Source organism: Rattus rattus, chromosome X, assembly GCF_011064425.1.
Source record: "Rattus rattus isolate New Zealand chromosome X, Rrattus_CSIRO_v1, whole genome shotgun sequence".
Lineage (NCBI taxonomy): Eukaryota > Metazoa > Chordata > Mammalia > Rodentia > Muridae > Rattus > Rattus rattus.
This window is the reverse complement of record NC_046172.1, coordinates 92222900-92241564: the sequence shown is the minus strand read 5'-3', so window position 1 is coordinate 92241564 and position 18665 is coordinate 92222900. Positions and strand designations below refer to the sequence as shown.

At 39.2% G+C, this 18665-nt stretch overlaps 2 protein-coding genes across 2 annotated transcripts in view; one reads left to right on the top strand and one right to left on the bottom strand.

Annotated features, from left to right (window-relative positions):
• Nucleotides 1-18665, top strand: part of LOC116888646 (collagen alpha-5(IV) chain-like) — a 760537-nt gene that overhangs the window by 222591 nt on the left and 519281 nt on the right. The window lies entirely within an intron of this gene.
• The window catches only part of Morc4 (MORC family CW-type zinc finger 4), a 48717-nt gene that overhangs the window by 12221 nt on the left and 17831 nt on the right, over nucleotides 1-18665 (bottom strand). Inside the window, exons 8-14 of the mRNA XM_032889931.1 lie at nucleotides 18314-18433; nucleotides 16522-16622; nucleotides 7923-8012; nucleotides 5187-5315; nucleotides 3838-3906; nucleotides 3305-3356; nucleotides 1809-1981 (exon numbers count right to left, since the gene is read on the bottom strand). Of these exons, the coding sequence (XP_032745822.1) occupies nucleotides 1809-1981; nucleotides 3305-3356; nucleotides 3838-3906; nucleotides 5187-5315; nucleotides 7923-8012; nucleotides 16522-16622; nucleotides 18314-18433 (734 nt within the window). The remainder of the gene's footprint in view (nucleotides 1-1808; nucleotides 1982-3304; nucleotides 3357-3837; nucleotides 3907-5186; nucleotides 5316-7922; nucleotides 8013-16521; nucleotides 16623-18313; nucleotides 18434-18665) is intronic.

Here is an 18665-nt window from a genome sequence, read left to right as displayed (position 1 = left end):
TGGTACAGTTAATAAGCAGGGCTACATAGCTCAAAGTCTCTTGCTAAGTTATATGTTTTCATAACAAAGGAAGGCTTTGTAACAATTAAATTATTAATTATTTCATCAATATTCTTTTATCAGAAACTGTATATTTTATTAAACCTGTGAGCACCTCCATTTTCCACTTCCAAATGAAAAATTTGCTAATAAGAATTTTAAAAAGACAGCATTTTGGTATGTTATCCAGGCTGGTCTCCAACCTTTGGACTCAGCAGACCTTCAGGCCTTAGTCTTTCTAAGTAGCTGGAAATGCCTCAACACATCTGAATAGTACTAAACATACAGCCTGAAATGATCTAATTATTATTTGCTAACCATACATAGCATATACTACTAGCAGCGCCAAGTATCATTTAGCTCTTGAAAGAATTTTGCTCTCAACAAATTAGAATTTCACATGAATTTTCAAAGCACTTGACTTGCCCTCTACGGATTAAGCCTTATCATTCCACAATGACGCATACAAAAACTCCGATAAAAAGCGGACCAGGTGTGCCACCCAGTGGATGTAGTGTGGTACTGCACTCACCAAGTATACCAGCTCCCTACAAATGCAGACAGAAAAGGGAAAGCGATCACTGAAGTGTAAGGAGTGAGACTAGTCAGAAGAGCAGGGGGGAAAAGTAACATTGTGCTTCAAAATCAAAATCATTCCCCATGCACCCTTTCAAACCTCCAATGGCCATTGAAAATCTATTGATACCAACAGGGTAAGTTAGGATTAAACTACAGAGACTAGGGTGGACTAGGCTTTTCACTCCCTGCTACAAAATTCAGTTTTCTAAGCTGCTCTTTAAATCTGCTTACTGAGTATGATCTACATGCTTTCGGAGTGTCAATAACTTCTTGATGCTGTCTGTTCATGTTCAGGAGGATCTAAAGGTCCCTCTATTATCCACAGATTATATAAGAATCGAAGTACAGGGGATTCACGCACTTGCACAAGTCTTTGTTTATTAGAGCCTGAAGATATACCTAAGAAGAACCAAACATGTAAAGAGTCGCTATCACTGGAGGAAGGGGTTAAGTGACCCTATGAAATAGTCCGTGGCCTCCGTCCTATGATATGTCAAGAAAAGGATGCTGGGAACCTCACAACTACTATCTAAGAATCATGTTCATGATAACTTTAGACATGTCTACTTTTGAGAACAGTTCTGTGCCTTCTCTACAGTAGAGAAGAGAAATACAAGGCGTGCCGATTAGGAGTACTGTGTTCATTTCTAGTGGCCATACGAGGGCTGTCATATCTTTTAGTACCTCAGAGACACCTAATTCCTACAAAAATAAACAGCCATATCCCTTCTTATGATATGGACTAACAACATTGATGAGATGATAGATGAAAGGAGAGAAGCTAACAAACAAACAAACAAACCAAGCAAAACCACCAAGTTGTTGCACTTGTAAACTAGGAGGTGCATGCAAGACACAATTCTATCAGTCCAAAACTATATTTCCATTAGTGAATTTCATGTGTTAAAGCAAAACATAAACTTGCCAGCTTACGTGGTGTGGTGGTACATGTCTTTAATATTAACACTTGGAAGTCAGAGAGAGGTGGATCTCTTTGTGAGTATGAGGACAGCCAACGTGCGTGCATGCACACACACACACACACACACACACACACACACACACACACACAATATGTGCATGTATATGTACTACATATATATCATATAAAATATATGACATGTCAAATTACTCTACAGGAAAACAGATTCTGAGGCTTACTACCAAAAACAAGGAATGGTTTTGGTCACCTGGAAATCTGAAAAGCACTGGAATCCAGAGATTTAAGTCGAGGGGGTGATCTGCTTTCTTCTCCAACAGATGGAAGCAGCCTGGGGCTATTGATTCGCTCATATCCAATTGTCTTGTCATTTAGTTGAGTCATATTTTGTGGCGTAGGAATCTTTGGTGGGTTACTGAAGACCTAGCAAGAAAGAAATAGTTCATAAAAATCCCAAGTTTGAACAAAATCCCAAAAGATGTGTCAATTCTTCTGATGCTAGGAAAGAATGCTTAGCCAAATAAAAAGAAACTGTTTCCTAAACAGAACAAACAGTCCACAGTAATGTCCACTAGAATACTGGACCCAAACACATTCAGTCACTAACCTTATCAGCTAGATACAACAGACTGCTCGCGATTCTCGTATTGGTTACTAGACCTATTCCACCCACAACACAAACCCAAGCCCCAATCGCGGTCTATTTTGCTCTTGTGACCCAGGCGAAGGCTGGGTCTTCATCCTTTCGAGCTCTGTGTTGAAACTATGGGTGGAAAGGAAAAGCACGGCAGCACGTATCTGCTGGTTTAGGAGAGACGCATGCCAGAGGCTACCACATGTTCACAGTGCACACAACAGAGACATGCACCTGGGATCTGGTAGGAGAGCCAGCATACGAAGAAAATATAAATAATTAGGGTAGAAGAATAAAGGGAAGGCAAACTGAATGAGGACAGGGCAGTCCTGGAAAACTCAATCTCTGTATAGACATAGAATATGAAACGTGATTTCTCATATGCTTCAGCGTGAGCGGGTTACATGAAGGAGCATTAGTGTTAAACTGCCTCTCTCCTCACTAGTCTGACCTGCCCGTCTCGGGAAGGAAGTGAATCTAACATGCGACTAGCAGATCTCTGGGAAATAGGGTCAAGAGGGAAATCATGCAGAAAGGCAAGGAGGGGTGGGAGAGATATATGGGTGCTATGGTGGCTGCCAGGAAAGGAGTGTCCCTCAAAGGACGGCCAACCTTATTGCACCCTTCAGCGTCCGGAGCTGGGCAACCATGTCCGAGTGCTCCTGAAAATTCAAAACAGCAGAGTCTTTATAAAGCCAGCCAGCCTGAAAGCAGGGATGGGGGAGGGGCGGGGAGGCACAAAGAACCAACCCTTCTTCCCAAGAGAAAAGAGGAAAGAATGATCCCTGAATCCCAAAAGAAAGGAGACAGGAGAACCAGACAGTGAAGAGGAGCAGCTTAGGAAGATGGCACACAACTGTTCTCTGACACCAAATGTGTCATTCCCACTGCCCCGAATCGGTATACGAATCCAAATCTGGAAAATAAGCGACATGACTCTTCTGTTTTAAGTGATCCGAACACCATCAACAGAAGATCAACACGAAACCCAAAGATCCAGTCAAAAGAGCATGAGGAGAAGCCCCCAGCATTTGCTTGGCAGTGTTCTTCCACCTAAATCTTCTGTTGGGGAAAACTGTGTGAGAAGGAGAAGACGTGCACTTGTCTCTCACCTGGTACTTGTCACTTTCCACAGGCTTCTGCTTCTTCTCGACAATCTCGACTCTAGAAAATAAAAATGCTCTTTAGATACTGGAAGTGGGAGGATTGAAAGCTCAAGGCCAGCCTGCTCTACAGAGTGAGTTACAGCTCATTCTAAGCTAGGGACCGAGACTCTGTCTCGAAATCAGGCGCTATTTAGTTCACTCAGGAAGTTCACTGAGAAACTAGGGCTATAGTCCTGAATTGTGCTCCTGGAGAAATTTCAAATTCTCATTCTCTTCTCTCTGCCCCTGCTTGCTCACTGTGCTTGTGTGTGCTTGTGTGTGTGTGTGTGTGTGTGTGTGTGTGTCTGTCTGTCTGTCTGTGTGTGTGTTTGAGGAACAGGTAGGAGAATGGACAATAATAAGTCGAGGAATTCTGGGTTACGTGACAGAAGGAAGAACTGGCAGAACAGACAGGTGAGGAGGTCAAACCCCTTGTCTTATTTCAGGGAGTGTGGTCCCCTCCCTCAGGGATGGAGAGCACCGCCTCATGTATACTCAACTGTTGCTTAGCCTTGCTCCAGTGTAAGTCTTCATCAATGCGTTCTTGTTCTTCTGGAACAGAGCATCTCCTGTAGTATAGTGAGGAAATTATCTTTTGAAACCAAAACATGGTCCTAGCTTTCACTCCTTCCTTCTCTTTTGACTATTATAGGGCAGCTTAACAATTGTGTAACACTATACAGTTTGGATCTGCTTCACACTATTAAAGCACTGAGAAGGGAATCTCAGAAGGGAAAAAGTCAAAACTGCAAAAAAAAAAAATGTATTCAGTGGCCACAAGTAGACCTGAGAAAATGACAAACAAGAGCTAGTACCAGTTGGGGACTGCACTGTACTCACTTTGCAAGGGAGTAAAGTGGCTTAGAAAGCTCTCTCCTGCATAAGTGTAAACAGGGAAAAGACAACATAGACAAACAAGGAAAACATTCAACAAGGATGTTTTCAACTAGTCCATCCCATAAACTGACCACACAGTCTCATTTTCTCTGCATAAAAGGTGCTTAGGCACACGTGGAGACCGTGAGGGGTGCATGCACATGAGACCCAGCCTTCCTTCATTTACTTTCTTCCATTTTGAACATTTTCTCTAAAAGCAAACTCTATTGGAGTACCTCTTTTATTTTTTTGTAACCTGTGTGTGGTCTGAAAAAGGAAGGATATGTAAAAGATCACAGCTGGATCCAAGGAGACAGATTTATTATGAACACACGTAAGGACTGACTTATGTCAGGCACTGTTTAGATGGAACATATGGCACATTAGAAAGACGAACAAGAAAACCAACGGTACTGACTGTAACACATTCTATGTACACTGACGCTCCAGAGGTGGCATGAGGAAGCTTGACTCGATGTGGAGCAAGGAGCTCAGTCTTAGAGGACTGAAAAACGCTTGTGGAATCAAAAACTGTACACGTGAAAACTACCTCCAAATAAAAAGTGGCATATGAACAAATGTCAAGAATCAAATACTGCGAACAGGAGGTCAGGGTAAAAATAATCATTGAAAATTGCTATCGAGATGAAAAGCTGCCCACACAAGACCTCAGCACCTGAGGCTGTTATGATTTGAACAGGAGCACAGGATACACGAAGTGATTTCAGTCAACTACCACAGCCATAGAGGAGAGAGCTACCATGGTATATGTGGAGAATAATGCCTTACTAGAGTGTAGGGCTTTGTGACAAATAATGAAAAAAATAAGGTTAGATAGACAAAGTGGGGGCAGTCAGCACTTGATACCAGGCTTTATACCAGGCTAAAGAATGCAGATTAGATATGAAGTGGCTTTGTAAAATAGGAAGACAAATCAAGAGCTATTGAAAGAATAATGAATCTTCAGACTTACTTGTATTTTGGATGGGGGTTATAATAACAAAACCATCTTGCAGGCAATGTGGATGGATCCACCTTTCCAGGAAGTTTCCTCCACTTAAGACATTCATCACACTGCACCCATGTCTGGTCAGGAATCCCCCTGGGTGAGGAAAACCAGAAATGTCATTACGTAGCTCCCAGCTCTGTGCTTTGTCCTGCATTTCAAAGGTATATCCTAAGAGTGAAAAAACTTTCTATAGGGAAGATATGCTAGAAATCGTATAATCTTGTTTGAAATGTGTGTATTTTTAGCAACATGTCTAACTACACGAGATGTGGATACAAAAAACTGCAGTGATCAATCATTCTTTACAGGGGTTAATAATATTTATTCTAGAATCATTTTCAAGGAAATAATGGGATAATTTTACTCCTGAGATTTATTAACTTGAAAAAGTAGTATATGTATCATATTTATAGGAGGCACAGAAGCACTGTTGTCAAAATCTTTCTCCATGTGCACTTCTGACTTCTTGTTCTTTCAAAAACAGCCCTTTAGTTTTAGGGATGTAGGTCAGCATATAGCTTGCCTAGCATACACAAGACTCGGGATTTTAACTCCAGTATCACATAAAAACATCTTCTGTTTACATTGTTTCATTCACACTTTTATTAGGTTGATATTCCCAATGCCCATCATATAGGGCAATAGAATTAGATTAAACTTCCTAACTATAAATGATGGCTCTAACAGTTGGTTGAAATTATGAGGATAAAGTCATCAAACTCCTCAAATGCATATCTGCGCTTGTCATTTCCAGAACGGTGTAACCTAATCACTTATAGATTAAAGTGAATTCGCTTCCCTGTTTACAGTGCAGTGCATATATGACAGACGGTAGACATAATGTGGAAAGTTGTATTGGAGGGAGAACAGAGGCTGATGAAAGACAAAAGGAGGAGAGAGACACCTCAGGTCCACTTTGCTACCAGGGTGCAGTTCTTTTGTATGTTGCTTTTTACTGGTCTTCCACTGGACTATTCAATAAAGTGGCATGGTTCTTTTATGACTTCTTGTAGTGATATTTTATTGTTTCAAATCCAGCTTTTTTATTACTAGTTATAAAAATAACACAACCCTCTTGTAGAAGATTACAAATAGAAAAATTTATAAAGAAGAAAATAAAAGGTACTTCTGACACTCAAACCCATGTCCTCTTTTAAAAACATCTACTTAGCCAAGTTTTCCTATACTTTTAGACCTCCCCTCCCTATTGCTTTAGGTTGCTCCAGACTTGCAATCTGCTCTAAGCTCAGGCCTGACCTCTGCTGTCTGATATTTCCACACAACTAAAGAGCCAGAGCCCATAGAAAGTACTTTCAGCACAAGTGGAAGAGAGGAAAGGCCATGGTAGCTTTGGTTTTTAGATGTATTTGTCCAGAAGAATGCCTTGCAGAAAGATGCCTGCATTATTTTTGAGGACAAGAACACTAAGAGGCAGCGACTCTCTGCTAAAGGCTACAAACAGATCGTGCTGAATCCTTCAATCCAGGCACAAAGAAGGGGTTTAGAATTTCTCTTTGTAGTAAATAGGAAGCTAAAGGTGTTATACTCTATTGCTCTTGCTAGAAGATTGTAGCTTCAGGGGACTGGTTGCTTAATTTGAAGCTTAGCTCTGCTGTGTTGTCTAATCCTGTACAAATGATGAAAGTTCTTAGTGCACTGGGCTTTCTATCTGCAAAGAAATAATATCTGTATACTTAGGTTTGTGGATCAGTAAATAATTATTCCATGCAAGGCACTAAGTACAATGTCTAGAATTTAAATAAACACTCAATAAACAATCTCTATTAAAATTCTGCTGCTAACTGCAAGCTCTTACACGGTCTAGTAATATATGAACATCTGTCTCGCTACATTTATCACTGCTGCTTTGAAAGGCAAAATGGCATCTCATTTGAATTTGAATTTTTGGCAAAACATGGAGGGTAAACATGAGCTGAGATCTTAGAATAAGGTAGAAACATACCCAGCCTTCGGATTGCATTTGAAACAAAATTCTGCACCATACCTTGATCTAGTACTTTCCACTTAAAACAGTAGGAGCTCCCCCATATGAGGGGGCAGTGTAATCTTTAGCACTTTAATCTTTAACTTGTTGAGGCTATAACTAACTGTAGGTGTGTTGTTATGCAGTTTGTCTTCTGTGATGATATTTTCTCCTTACTTAGTAAGGCACAGATTCGGAAACATCTACTTTTTCTCTAATATGTTTGGTTCCCTATTCCTTCTCATTTCTTCTCTGAAATACCAGTTCGATCCCAATATTTAGCAAAAACAAAGAGGAAGCAAGTTTGTTTACATGTCTGAACACCTAGTCTATGTCATGACTGTTCTACAGGCATGGGTCCTAACTCAATAAACTCCGAGACGTGAACTGATTCAATTATAAAATGCGCTCAGCTATCAAGAAGCAGGTCTAGACTTTCCACCCAGGATTGCTTGGTTTAAAAGGCCATAATCCCTCAGTATATTACAGTCTCTCCTAAACTGACAGCATTAAACCATTCACATTTATGACCCAAATCACATAGTTTTAAAACAGAAGGAAGAGATAAAAAAAATGTAATTAGTACCTGCCCTTCTTATTGTTAGTTAACTAACCTCCCTGATGGGAAACCATTTTATCCTTCTTTCTTCCATTTGATGGAAGGACATTACCCTCAATGTTTTTGTAGTCTATATTTTATTGTTTATGGTACTAGCCTGGATATAGGTGAGGTCTCAAAATTCTGTTGAGATATTTTTTCCTTCCAATAAGCATTGAGCTTCTGGGCAAGGGCATTTATTGTCAACCTGAAAGAAAAGGCAAGAAATATGTTGAATAAGTTTTTATCTCTCAGAAGCTCCTGTTTAACGGAGTCCAGCAATTTCGACTAGTCAGCATAGTTTTGAATAACTACAACTTAAAAAACTAACATAGGAGTCAACTGCCTCTGAAAACTCCTACAATAAAACCATAATGAAAAAACAGAAAAAAATCATGTTAACATCATAATATTTGATAGTAACTTTGGTTGTGAAGTCAAAATGTTTCTAAGACCCCCAAAAGTAAAATGGTCTAGTGTTTTCAAGGCTTACAGAGTCACAGAATGAGTAAGTTGTCATTAAAGACCATGACAGAGCACCATTTCAGAACAAGGACAAACATAAGCACTGATGGATTGTAACATTTTCAGAATCAAATAGAAAAATTAGAGGAGCATACACAAAATCTTATCTATTAACAACAATCAAATATTAACTTTATCTGTATTTAAGTTCCCTTGCATCCAAACACCAATCATAGCTGCATAGTACTAATACGATAAAGGTTTCTCCAACAATTTTCTACAACACTGTTATTAGAAGCAGTATTTCAGTTTGCTCTCTTGTCTAATGAATAATTCCTATCAAATTCTATCCCCCGGGATTACAACTTAATTCAAATGTACACGGACCCAGAACACTATAAACTTGAGAAGTTTCAAATCTCTCTTTCCCCTCAGGGTCATTATTCATTATTTTTCAGAATGCTTCTTGAGTATACCTCTTCCTTACCTCCACTTTACTCATTTTAAATTCGATCCCCACTACCTACATGAGATTAAAATAATTATAGACAGGTTCCTGTATTAACTCATCCCTCTCTCACTACCGATGCTCTCATCCCTCTGTTATAAATTTCCCTCAAGTCACAAGCACAGAGTATCCAATTAAAGAAAGAAAATGTGCTGGGTGCCTGGGAAGATAAATAAGCATGTGGAATTAGTCTCCTTAACTAGATAACAACGGCAGAATCTGCGTGATCACAGACCTATAACACTAACAGGAAAAATGTTCCTTCAACATCTTACTGCACAGCTGCTGTAGGAGTCTGAATCTGATCCAGTTAATATTTAACTACAATATTTTGGAATATGTAGATGGTAAATCATGGTTAATTTTCATCTGTTTCTGTTCTCAGCAGAGTAACAGTTACACATTCTCCCCCTCTAGCTCCTCAACAGGAAATCCTGCGTGTGTCCCAGACGCCACTTAGAAGAACCAGGATAGGGGAAAGGGATGCTATCCTCCAAGGAGAGAGATCAGTGCTCTCATTGCTACTATCTTTGATCATACAATGGGCAAGTGGCCTTTTGGGTTATATTTCTCCATGATTACAAGCTTCTCCTCTAGATGAAATAATGTCAAAGTGATGGAACTTTAATTTCACCTCTTCATATTTTATCTGTTTAGTGAGCCAGATGTTAAAATGAAGATACTCAAAATCATACATACATACATACATACATACATACATATACATACATATGCATGCATATATGCACATACGCACACACATATATACACAATGAATTGCCAGGGGAAGATACAGGTCAGAACACAAGTGAGAAAACTTTAAGTTTACACACTACCTGGTCCCTGGTACAGAGACAGCTTACAGCAAAACACAGCACCAACATCACATACATAAAAACAACATAGCAAATCCTAGGAAAGGGTGGGGAATCTTATTTCCTGAATTATCATGTTATGAAAATAATGATGTATACAAAGGAATATAAAAACAAGGTGATTAAAAAATAAAATGCAAAGAAACTGTCTCTGAGAAAGTTCTGACCTAAAGATGCTTACATAACCCTAGAAATGTGAAAGAAGTCAACAAGCAATTTTTGAAAAAAAATGGAAATGGCAATAAAGAGACAGAAGACCTGGAAAAAGAAACCAAAATAAAATGTAGACCTGAGGAGAATAGGCATCGTAGAAGTCTAACATGAAAAGAAAGAGGGAAAATAGCGAGATAATATAAATATATATACAAGGAAACGAGCAAACATTTCAAACATTCCACTATAAAACATCACCTACACATAAAACACAGCAACATAAGAAACCAGAGAAGCTCTTTTATTTTATTACCAAATGACAGAAGGCATCCCTTGCAAATGATTGCTTTAAATGTAAACAGATTCAACCCAAACTCACAAGTATACGATGTGACAGAAAGAATACAGGGCCTTCAAGATGGGTCAGTGGGTGAAGGTGTTTCCTGACCTGAGCCTGCACACACACACACACACACACACACACACACACACACACACACACACACACACACACACCCCTAAATATAAAGAAATTTAATAAAAATACTATTGCGGACTGCTGTGCCTAGAAACAGAGTGCTACTATTAAAAAAAAAAACACCTAAATTATAAGGAAGTTACTTTAAAACTGAAATTTGGCAGCCTGGGACATTTTGGAGGATCAAGAGTTCAAGGCTACACAAGACCCTGTCTAAAATCAGAAATAAGAAAAATAAATAAAAAGTAGCAAAAGTGTTAAGAATTCTGAGAAACATGCCAGAGTCTAAACTGCACTAACAGACTGTTACTAGACATATGAGGTGGGAGGTAATTCCATTGGAGGGTTCAGAAGGAACTAGAGGAGCACAGTGGGGAACACAGAGATTGGCTTAAAGAGTGCCTAAATCATCATAAGCGGAGTTAGGAACACAAATGTTAAAGACACTGCTAATCGAGGCTCAGGTGAAATGAACAACACGTTCCAGGAAAAGCTGAAATCCGATCCTAGCTACACAGTCAGAGAAGGCTTAGCAGAAACGTGTCCTTTGGTTAGTTCCATTTTCAGCTTGTAAATGATGAGTTGGTGCATTTGCCTGAGATCTCCAGATAAACTGCTGAAGCTGTGTCCTCTGGCTGCTCAAGTAAAATGCAGGAAAGAAATGACAATTTAAATGAAGAGCCTATCATCAGAAAGCAATCAGAATTTGACCAAAAAAAATCAGTTAGTGGAAAGCACAAAAGATGTTAAAATTATGTTAGGAACATGAGTTCTGTGAATGACAATCATTTGTGAATATATCAGTACGATCAAAAGGTCAAAATATTCAGTCACATGTAAGGCTCTTTGGGAATATTAAGCATGTGACTCACAGACCTTCACAACTGTCTCAGCTGAAGCCAAGAAAAGAAATAAGATTATCTAAGGAAGACCAGACAAGAGCCTCTTCTCACGTGGAATGACTATTCATCACAGTCATGAAAGAGCTACAAGGGTTTTGACACGTGGGAACACTAAGTTTTTCAGCTTAGACTGTCAGGAATAAATGGGGGAGCACATATAGTGAAAGAATCCAATCGGACTGTTAAAAACATACATACAAGTAACATTCTACAGACTGAGCAGGTTGGAATTAGGAATACACATGCATACATACATATGTATATGTATGTAACAATAACTAGTGAAAAAAGAGGCCATGAATTTGAAAGGGAGCAAGGATGGGTATACGGGAGCATTTGGAGAGAGGAAAAGGAAGGAAGAAATGATGTAATTATATTATCAGCACAAGAAATAAAATACTTCAAAAATTGTAGTGCAGAGAAAAGTTTATGAAATTACCCTGCTGTAAAAATATACTAGTCTTCACAAACAGATAATTTTGAGGATTGAACCATAAGGCTAGAAGGCAGATCTTTGATGACAGAGGGCAGTGTTGCAAGCCTCAGAAAATTATGCCCAGTCTTTGGATATTTAATAAAATTTGCCTAGCTGGATTTATAACATTGCTTGGTACCTGGAACCTTTTTTTTTCTTTTCAGTTTAAACTTCACTCGACACAGAACTTTTATATAACTGGTGTCCCATGCTTCTCACACTATTATATTTTAGCAGTACAGGTGTGTGTGTGTGTGTGTGTGTGTGTGTGTGTGTGTGTGTGTGTGTGTGTGTGAGAGAGAGAGAGAGAGAGAGAGAGAGAGAGAGAGAGAGAGAGAGAGAGAGAGAGACTCAGAAAAATGTGATTTGGATATGAAATATGGGATTTCTGAGCTTAGGATGTTTAGCTCAGACTTTAATCTGATGTTTTTGATGACATTGGGATGGGACAGGGCAATCACATTTGAATGTGAGTAAGAAATCTTGAAGTGCCAGAGGACAGACTGACAAAATAGTAGTCTCCCAATGATGTCTACATCCCAATCTCTAAAATCTAAAATCTGAGTATATTAGGTTACACAGTAAGAGAGAGTTACTGTTACTCATCGGTTGACCTGAAAGGAACATTATTCCTAAGGTTCCTGATGTAAGCCTTTAAGTGTGGAAGAGTAAGGCAGAGGAGTCAGAATCAGGAGGAAATGGATTATGGACTGATGCAATGTGAGGAGGATGCAACCCATCGCTGCTGACTTTGAAGTTGGAGAAGAGAGCCTTGGGCCAAGGAATGCTGGCAGCCCCTAATGTTGGAGAAAAGGGGGGAATTGGATTCTCCCCTAGAGCCTCCAGAAAAGAAGATGGGCTGCCAATACCTTGATTTTAGCCCAGTGAGATCTGTGTCAGCTATCTAACCTAGAGACCTCTAGTACAGTCTGTTAGTGTTTTAAGCCAGTGAATTTATGACAAATTGTTACAACTAAAGATACTTTCTGTTGTTTAGAGGTAGAAGTGGACTATCACTGTTCTTCCATAAACTATAAATTATCACTCAGTTTCTCTGAATTCATTAATTGTAACTTGGAACACAGTTCAGAAATAGGGGTTCTAAGAAAGCAGTGTGCAAACCTTAGCCTGGAGGACCAATCCCAGTCTATTTCAAGAACAAAATCATACTGGGCACAATACTCACTCCTTTACTTACTGCATATGTATACTTTCATACTATGACAGAATTGAGAAGTTGGGTAGGAGACTGGGTGGCCTGCAAAAACCCAAATCTGCTCATCTCAGAAAATACTTGCCTGTCTCTGCTCTAAGAGCTGGCCCACAATCCTATCAATTTCATTGGATTTCTCTTCAGTTTAGCACATACCCCAATCTCGTTTCCCCTTCGGATTTCTTATCAATGCCATAGCTCATGCTACAACTGCTTATCAGAACTCCTTCCCTTTTTGACAACCTTTGTCCTTTAAATGTTTTATTAGGTATTTTATACATGTGGGCATTTTTCTCTGCATGCATGTGTGCCTGCTGCCCATGGAGGCCAGAAGTTTGGAATTGGCTACCTAGAAGCTGGAGCTACTGAAAGTTGTGAGCCAAGTTGTGGGTGCTAAGAATTGGATCTGGACTGTCTGGAAGAGCAGCCAGTGTTCTTAACCACCAAGCCATCTCTCTACAGTTCCAATCTTGTGCCTTTTAAAGAATATCTTTTGTTTGTTTGCTGTTTGTTTGTTTGTTTATTTGTTTGTTTGAGACAGAGTTTCTCTGTGTAGACCAGGCTGGCCTCAAACTCAGAGATCCATTTAAAGCATAGCTTAAGTCACACCTAAAAGTGTCTGCCTTTATCTTCTCAGGGCATTTTTCCCTATGTAGTAGCGAAAAACATTTCAATTGACCCATCAGCCATTTACTGCTTCTTAATGTGTTTAATTGCTTTGAGATGCGTGATAGTCTGTATCACAAACAGAATATAAAGTCCTTATAGTGAGCAATTCGGAAATTCTTTGGAAGATTCTATAAAATCTAGTCACTGTGTTGTGTGCCTGCGGCTTTGCTCATTTAATATGTTCTGCTTGTTGCATTTTTAAAGGTTAAGTTGACTCTAAAAATGTTTTAAGCCTAAGCCACAATATTTACAGCTAAAGTCTAATATCCACAGATTGCTCAAAGTGATATATTACCGACGATTTGTTTGCAGATATTCTGGCGGTACGCTGGCTTGCATCTCTTTTATCATTTGTACTTTTAAATCTAATACTCCCAGGATTTTGTGATGGCAAACAGTATTCTCTAATCCTTCTCTCAAACTCCCAGTTTTGGAGAGGAGCGAAGGGAATGGTGGGCCTTGCTATGTAGATGAGGCCGCCCAAGAACTCATTATGCAGCTCAGCCTGGCCTTGAATTCACAACCGCACCGCCATAGTCCCTGGGTGTTGGGATTAAAGGTCTATACCCCTATGTCTGCTTTCAAATCCCCATATTTTTATCTAAGATCTCTCATGTTGCATGAAGTTTACATAAAGGGCGGGGGTTATAGCTCAGTAGTACTGTTTGCACTTGCATATATAAGTACCTGGGTTTCAGTCCCCAGCATAGAAATATAAGGGCATAGGGCATGGCGAATCCATTCTTACTGTCCTGGCATGTGTGAGATGCAGGTAGGAAGTACAAGAATTCAAAACTACCCCCAACTACACAGTGAGCTCGAGGCGAGCATGAACTATGTGAGAAACTATCTTCAAAAAAAAATAGTAGAGCCAGAGGGATGAATTAGGGGCTAAGTGTAGTTGCAGCCCTTGAAGAAGGACCCAGCTCAGTTCCTAGCACCTACACAACAGCTCATAACTCTCTGTAACTTCAGATATGATGTCCTCTACTGCCAGCTGCCAGCAATGGGAACAAATGTTGGATGCATGCAGGCAAAATCCTCATGCACATAAAATAAAAAATAAATAGATTTTAAAAAATGCCAGTGATGCCTGAACTAGGTAATAATTAGGGGATTTATTATGCACAAAACTCTATGTGGGTTAGTATTCTCATTCTGCTCTTATTAAAATACATAGTATCTACTAAACTACTGAAGTAGAAATCCTACATGTTTATAGAATACCTATATTTGGACCTTCTACAATAACCTCAAATTCATCATACCAAAACTAGGCATCAAAAATCCAAGGTCTAATGTATGCTAAGGAAAGAATTACAGGTTTTTATGGTGTTATGTTAGCAATGATAGCACGGGAAGTTGTAAAATCATTTTTAATAACTAACATTTAGAATTTATAAATATTATTTAGATAATTATCCTAAATTCACCACTTTTCCTCAAAAGAAACAATATTTGGTTCCATTAAAGCAATGCCACTTTTAAGCTTTTCCATTTAGGAGACAAGTCTTGGTCAAAGGTCTTCATTATGGGTCAGACCCACATTTAAATGATTAATTTATTTGGATCCAGGGCATACCATCGCCATAACTACTGATAAGCCTGAGTGACTCAAACCCAATTATGCAGAAATTAATTAGGGGTTGCCGTTCAAATAGCTATCTCTTTGTCAAACCCTGCATCTAAAGTTCTTTTTTTGGTTTTTTTTTTCTTTTTTGGTTCTTTTTTTCGGAGCTGGGGACCGAACCCAGGACCTTGCACTTCCTAGGCAAGCGCTCTACCACTGAGCTAAATCCCCAACCCCGCATCTAAAGTTCTTATGGTCTCATATAAACGGAGGAACATTTCATTAATTTTGTTATATCTTAGAGCACAAAAAAAAAACATTTCTGACAGATTACTTTTTCCTCCCACCCTTAGAAAAATATTACTAGGATTTTAAATAAAATGACAGCAAATGGTCTCACATTTTCTCTTTCTTACCTTTTCATGCCATTACCTAGCACCCCTTTGCTTAAAATACCCCTCCCGTTAGTTCACCTAGAAGGCATCAATTTTCCTTTAAGTTTCAGCTCGAATATACACTGTTTTGTGAAGCTTTCCTTGATTTTCTTTGGTCATATTGAAAGGTTCTCCTCAGCTGGGCAGTGGTAGTGCATATCTTTGATCCCAGCACTTGGGAGACAGAAGGCAGGCTGATCTCTGTGAGTTCAAGGCCACCGTGGTCTATGGAGGAAGCTCCAGAAAAGCCACAGTGTCACAGAGAAACTGTGCTCAGAAAACAATAAATAAATAAGGTCCCATTTTGCATATATACATTAATTATTTTTGATGTACATAACTCATATTTTCACATACCACATTTTTCATAACCATCAAGGATTTTACTTTTTCAACCTGTGTCCTTTGTCTAAGATATAAGAGATATCAAATCCAGGGCCTCATGCATGCTGAGAAAGCATCCTGTATCCTAAACCCCAAACCTATCTTCAGCCCCATATTAACAACCACTTTCATCAATTCCTAAAATATCCTTATTGGTTTAACCTCAGAGTCAGGCTCCTTTCTGATTCTTAGCTATTTATCTTCCCTACATGCTTCCATGACAGCATAAATATCTTCCTGTTGGACTGACATTTCCAAAAGTGTACACTGGCCTCAAGAAAATTTAAAGGGCACGTTTCAATTTCTCTCCCCAAAATGTGCTCAGTAACTTCAGACTCCTTTGCTTCAAGTTGAAAAACAAGGTCCTTCATTTTACCAGAAATTCCGTACCCAAATAATTCCTCATTCTATAATTTCTAGAGGTAAATCGAAAAAGAGCAAAATCATCTCTAATCTTGGAGAATAGTTCTGAAGTAATTGTTAGTTAACGTCTCCTAACAAACTGGCTTTTAATGCTGGTTTAGAGGCTTTGGAGAGCAGAATGGTATCTGAGTGATTCATCCGCAGCATCTCAGGTTGGGGGTGACTCACCGGTATTCCTTGGTATACTCAAATTCTTGTTTGTTGTACGCAGGTTTTAGGAAATTGCACTCAATGACTCCAATTACTCCCACACCTTCTCCACAGGTTGGCTTAGAAGACAATGTTAATTTCAACACATTACTATTGACAGCCTGGAGGCATTTGCTTTTGATTCCAAAAAATAATGAAAAAGGTTATACAATATTCACGGGTAAGGAAAGGCCATGAAGATCTAGAGGAACACTTAGAAGGGAAACTGACAAGTTCAGTTTTTACTTTTCTTTTTTCACCTTTTTTTACATATAATATATCCCAATTATGATCTCCTCTCTCTTTACTCCTCCTGGCTCTGCAGTTCTCCCCATTCCTGTCTCTTAGATTGTTCAGGGACTCACAGATCACTGCAGTCCCTCAGCTCTACCTGCGTCATCCACACAACTCCATTCTCATGTGTCTTATATTCTAGGATTGCCAGAAGATTCACCGGAATAAAGAATTTACAGTGCTCGAAAGCAAAGTTACATACTAATGTCCACAGAACTGAAGTGAAACCTCATTTTAAAAGTTGAGGGGGGGTTGGGGATTTAGCTCAGTGGTAGAGCGCTTGCCTAGGGAAACGCAAGGCCCTGGGTTCGGGTCCCCAGCTCCGAAAAAAAAAGAACCAAAAAAAAAAAAGTTGAGGTGCAGTGTAACCACCACAGTGACTCTCATACTATCGGCATGTCCACACACAGATAGGCCACCAAGCCACCACCAGAGTCAAAGATGACGTGCAAGGGATTTGGGGGTTTTAAAGCTTGCTTTACTCTTTACTAGAATCAAGGAGTAATTAAACTGACACATAACTAGGAGTTGTTTAAGAAGATGATATAACAGGCAAAACCAAGCTATCCACACAGTTAGCTATCCTGGGTCTTACATAACTGTCCTACTAGTAATACTGTTAGACAGTAAACTCTAATACAGAGCAGTCTGTCATTCCCCATGCTTTAGCCAGCTAATCTTTAAAACAGGCACAAAGGAATTACTTGTGGAAATTACTACTTTACATGATCATTAAAACATCAAAGATAATGGTAACATTTGCGTAGTTTGGTTTATGAAATATTTCATATCATTTATCATCCTTAACATCTTTCAACCCTTTAAGCTGAAAGGGAGATAAAGAAAACGTTGTTTCTACTTTATTAACATAGACATTGAACCTCAAAGAAATGAACTGATTAGCCCAGGGGTATAGCTCATAGAGAAACCCAGGACACAAATATTGTTTCTTTTGTTTTTGTTTTTAAGATTTTATTTTATGTATGTATGCTCTATCTGCATGTATGCCTACACACTAGAAGAGGACATCGGATCCCATGACAGATGGTTGTGAGCCACCATGTGGTTGCTGGGAATTAAACTCAGGACCTCTGGAAGAGCAGTCTGTGCTCTTAACTGCTAAGCCATCTCTCCAGCCCCCAAATCTTGGTTTTCAACCACTAAATTTTATGAACCTTCCAATATACTTTTATTGTCTCCACAAGATAAGAGCTATTTTATATACTAATAAGCCAATACACATGGTGAGGCAGCTATCACTGAACTCTACTCCTTCTGGACATACCCCTAGTTGCTGCATGAGTACCTGAGAAATAATTTTTCCACACAGGACACCCCATCTACTGCTAAAGGACTTTAGTACCAGAATCTATCAACTATCATGAGAAGGGGCTGAAAACCACTAAGAATTTAAGATTTACAATTTTGCTTCCCATTTATTACAGGTCCCTATGGCAAAGAAACATTAAGCACTCACCTTTAACTGGCAGCCCGCTTTCTCAAAGGCCTTAATAAGGCGGTTGTTATGATACATCATAACTCCAAACTGGTTACGATATTTGCAAGAGAATCCAAATGTGATTCTCACTTGCTTATTCTGAGGAGAAAATCATTAAGGAGACAAACACCAGAGGCTTAAGGAGAAAAAAAAACCCATTATATTATAGAAAAAAAAACCCACAGTATGTCAGTACATGTGAGTTGACATAATAAAGAATTTAAAAACACAAACATTCTCTTGCTCTACTCTTTTCTTTTTGGAGAGGGGCATGAGACTGTGTAGCCCTGACTATTCTGGAAGTCACTCTAAAGAGCAGGCTAGCCTTGCA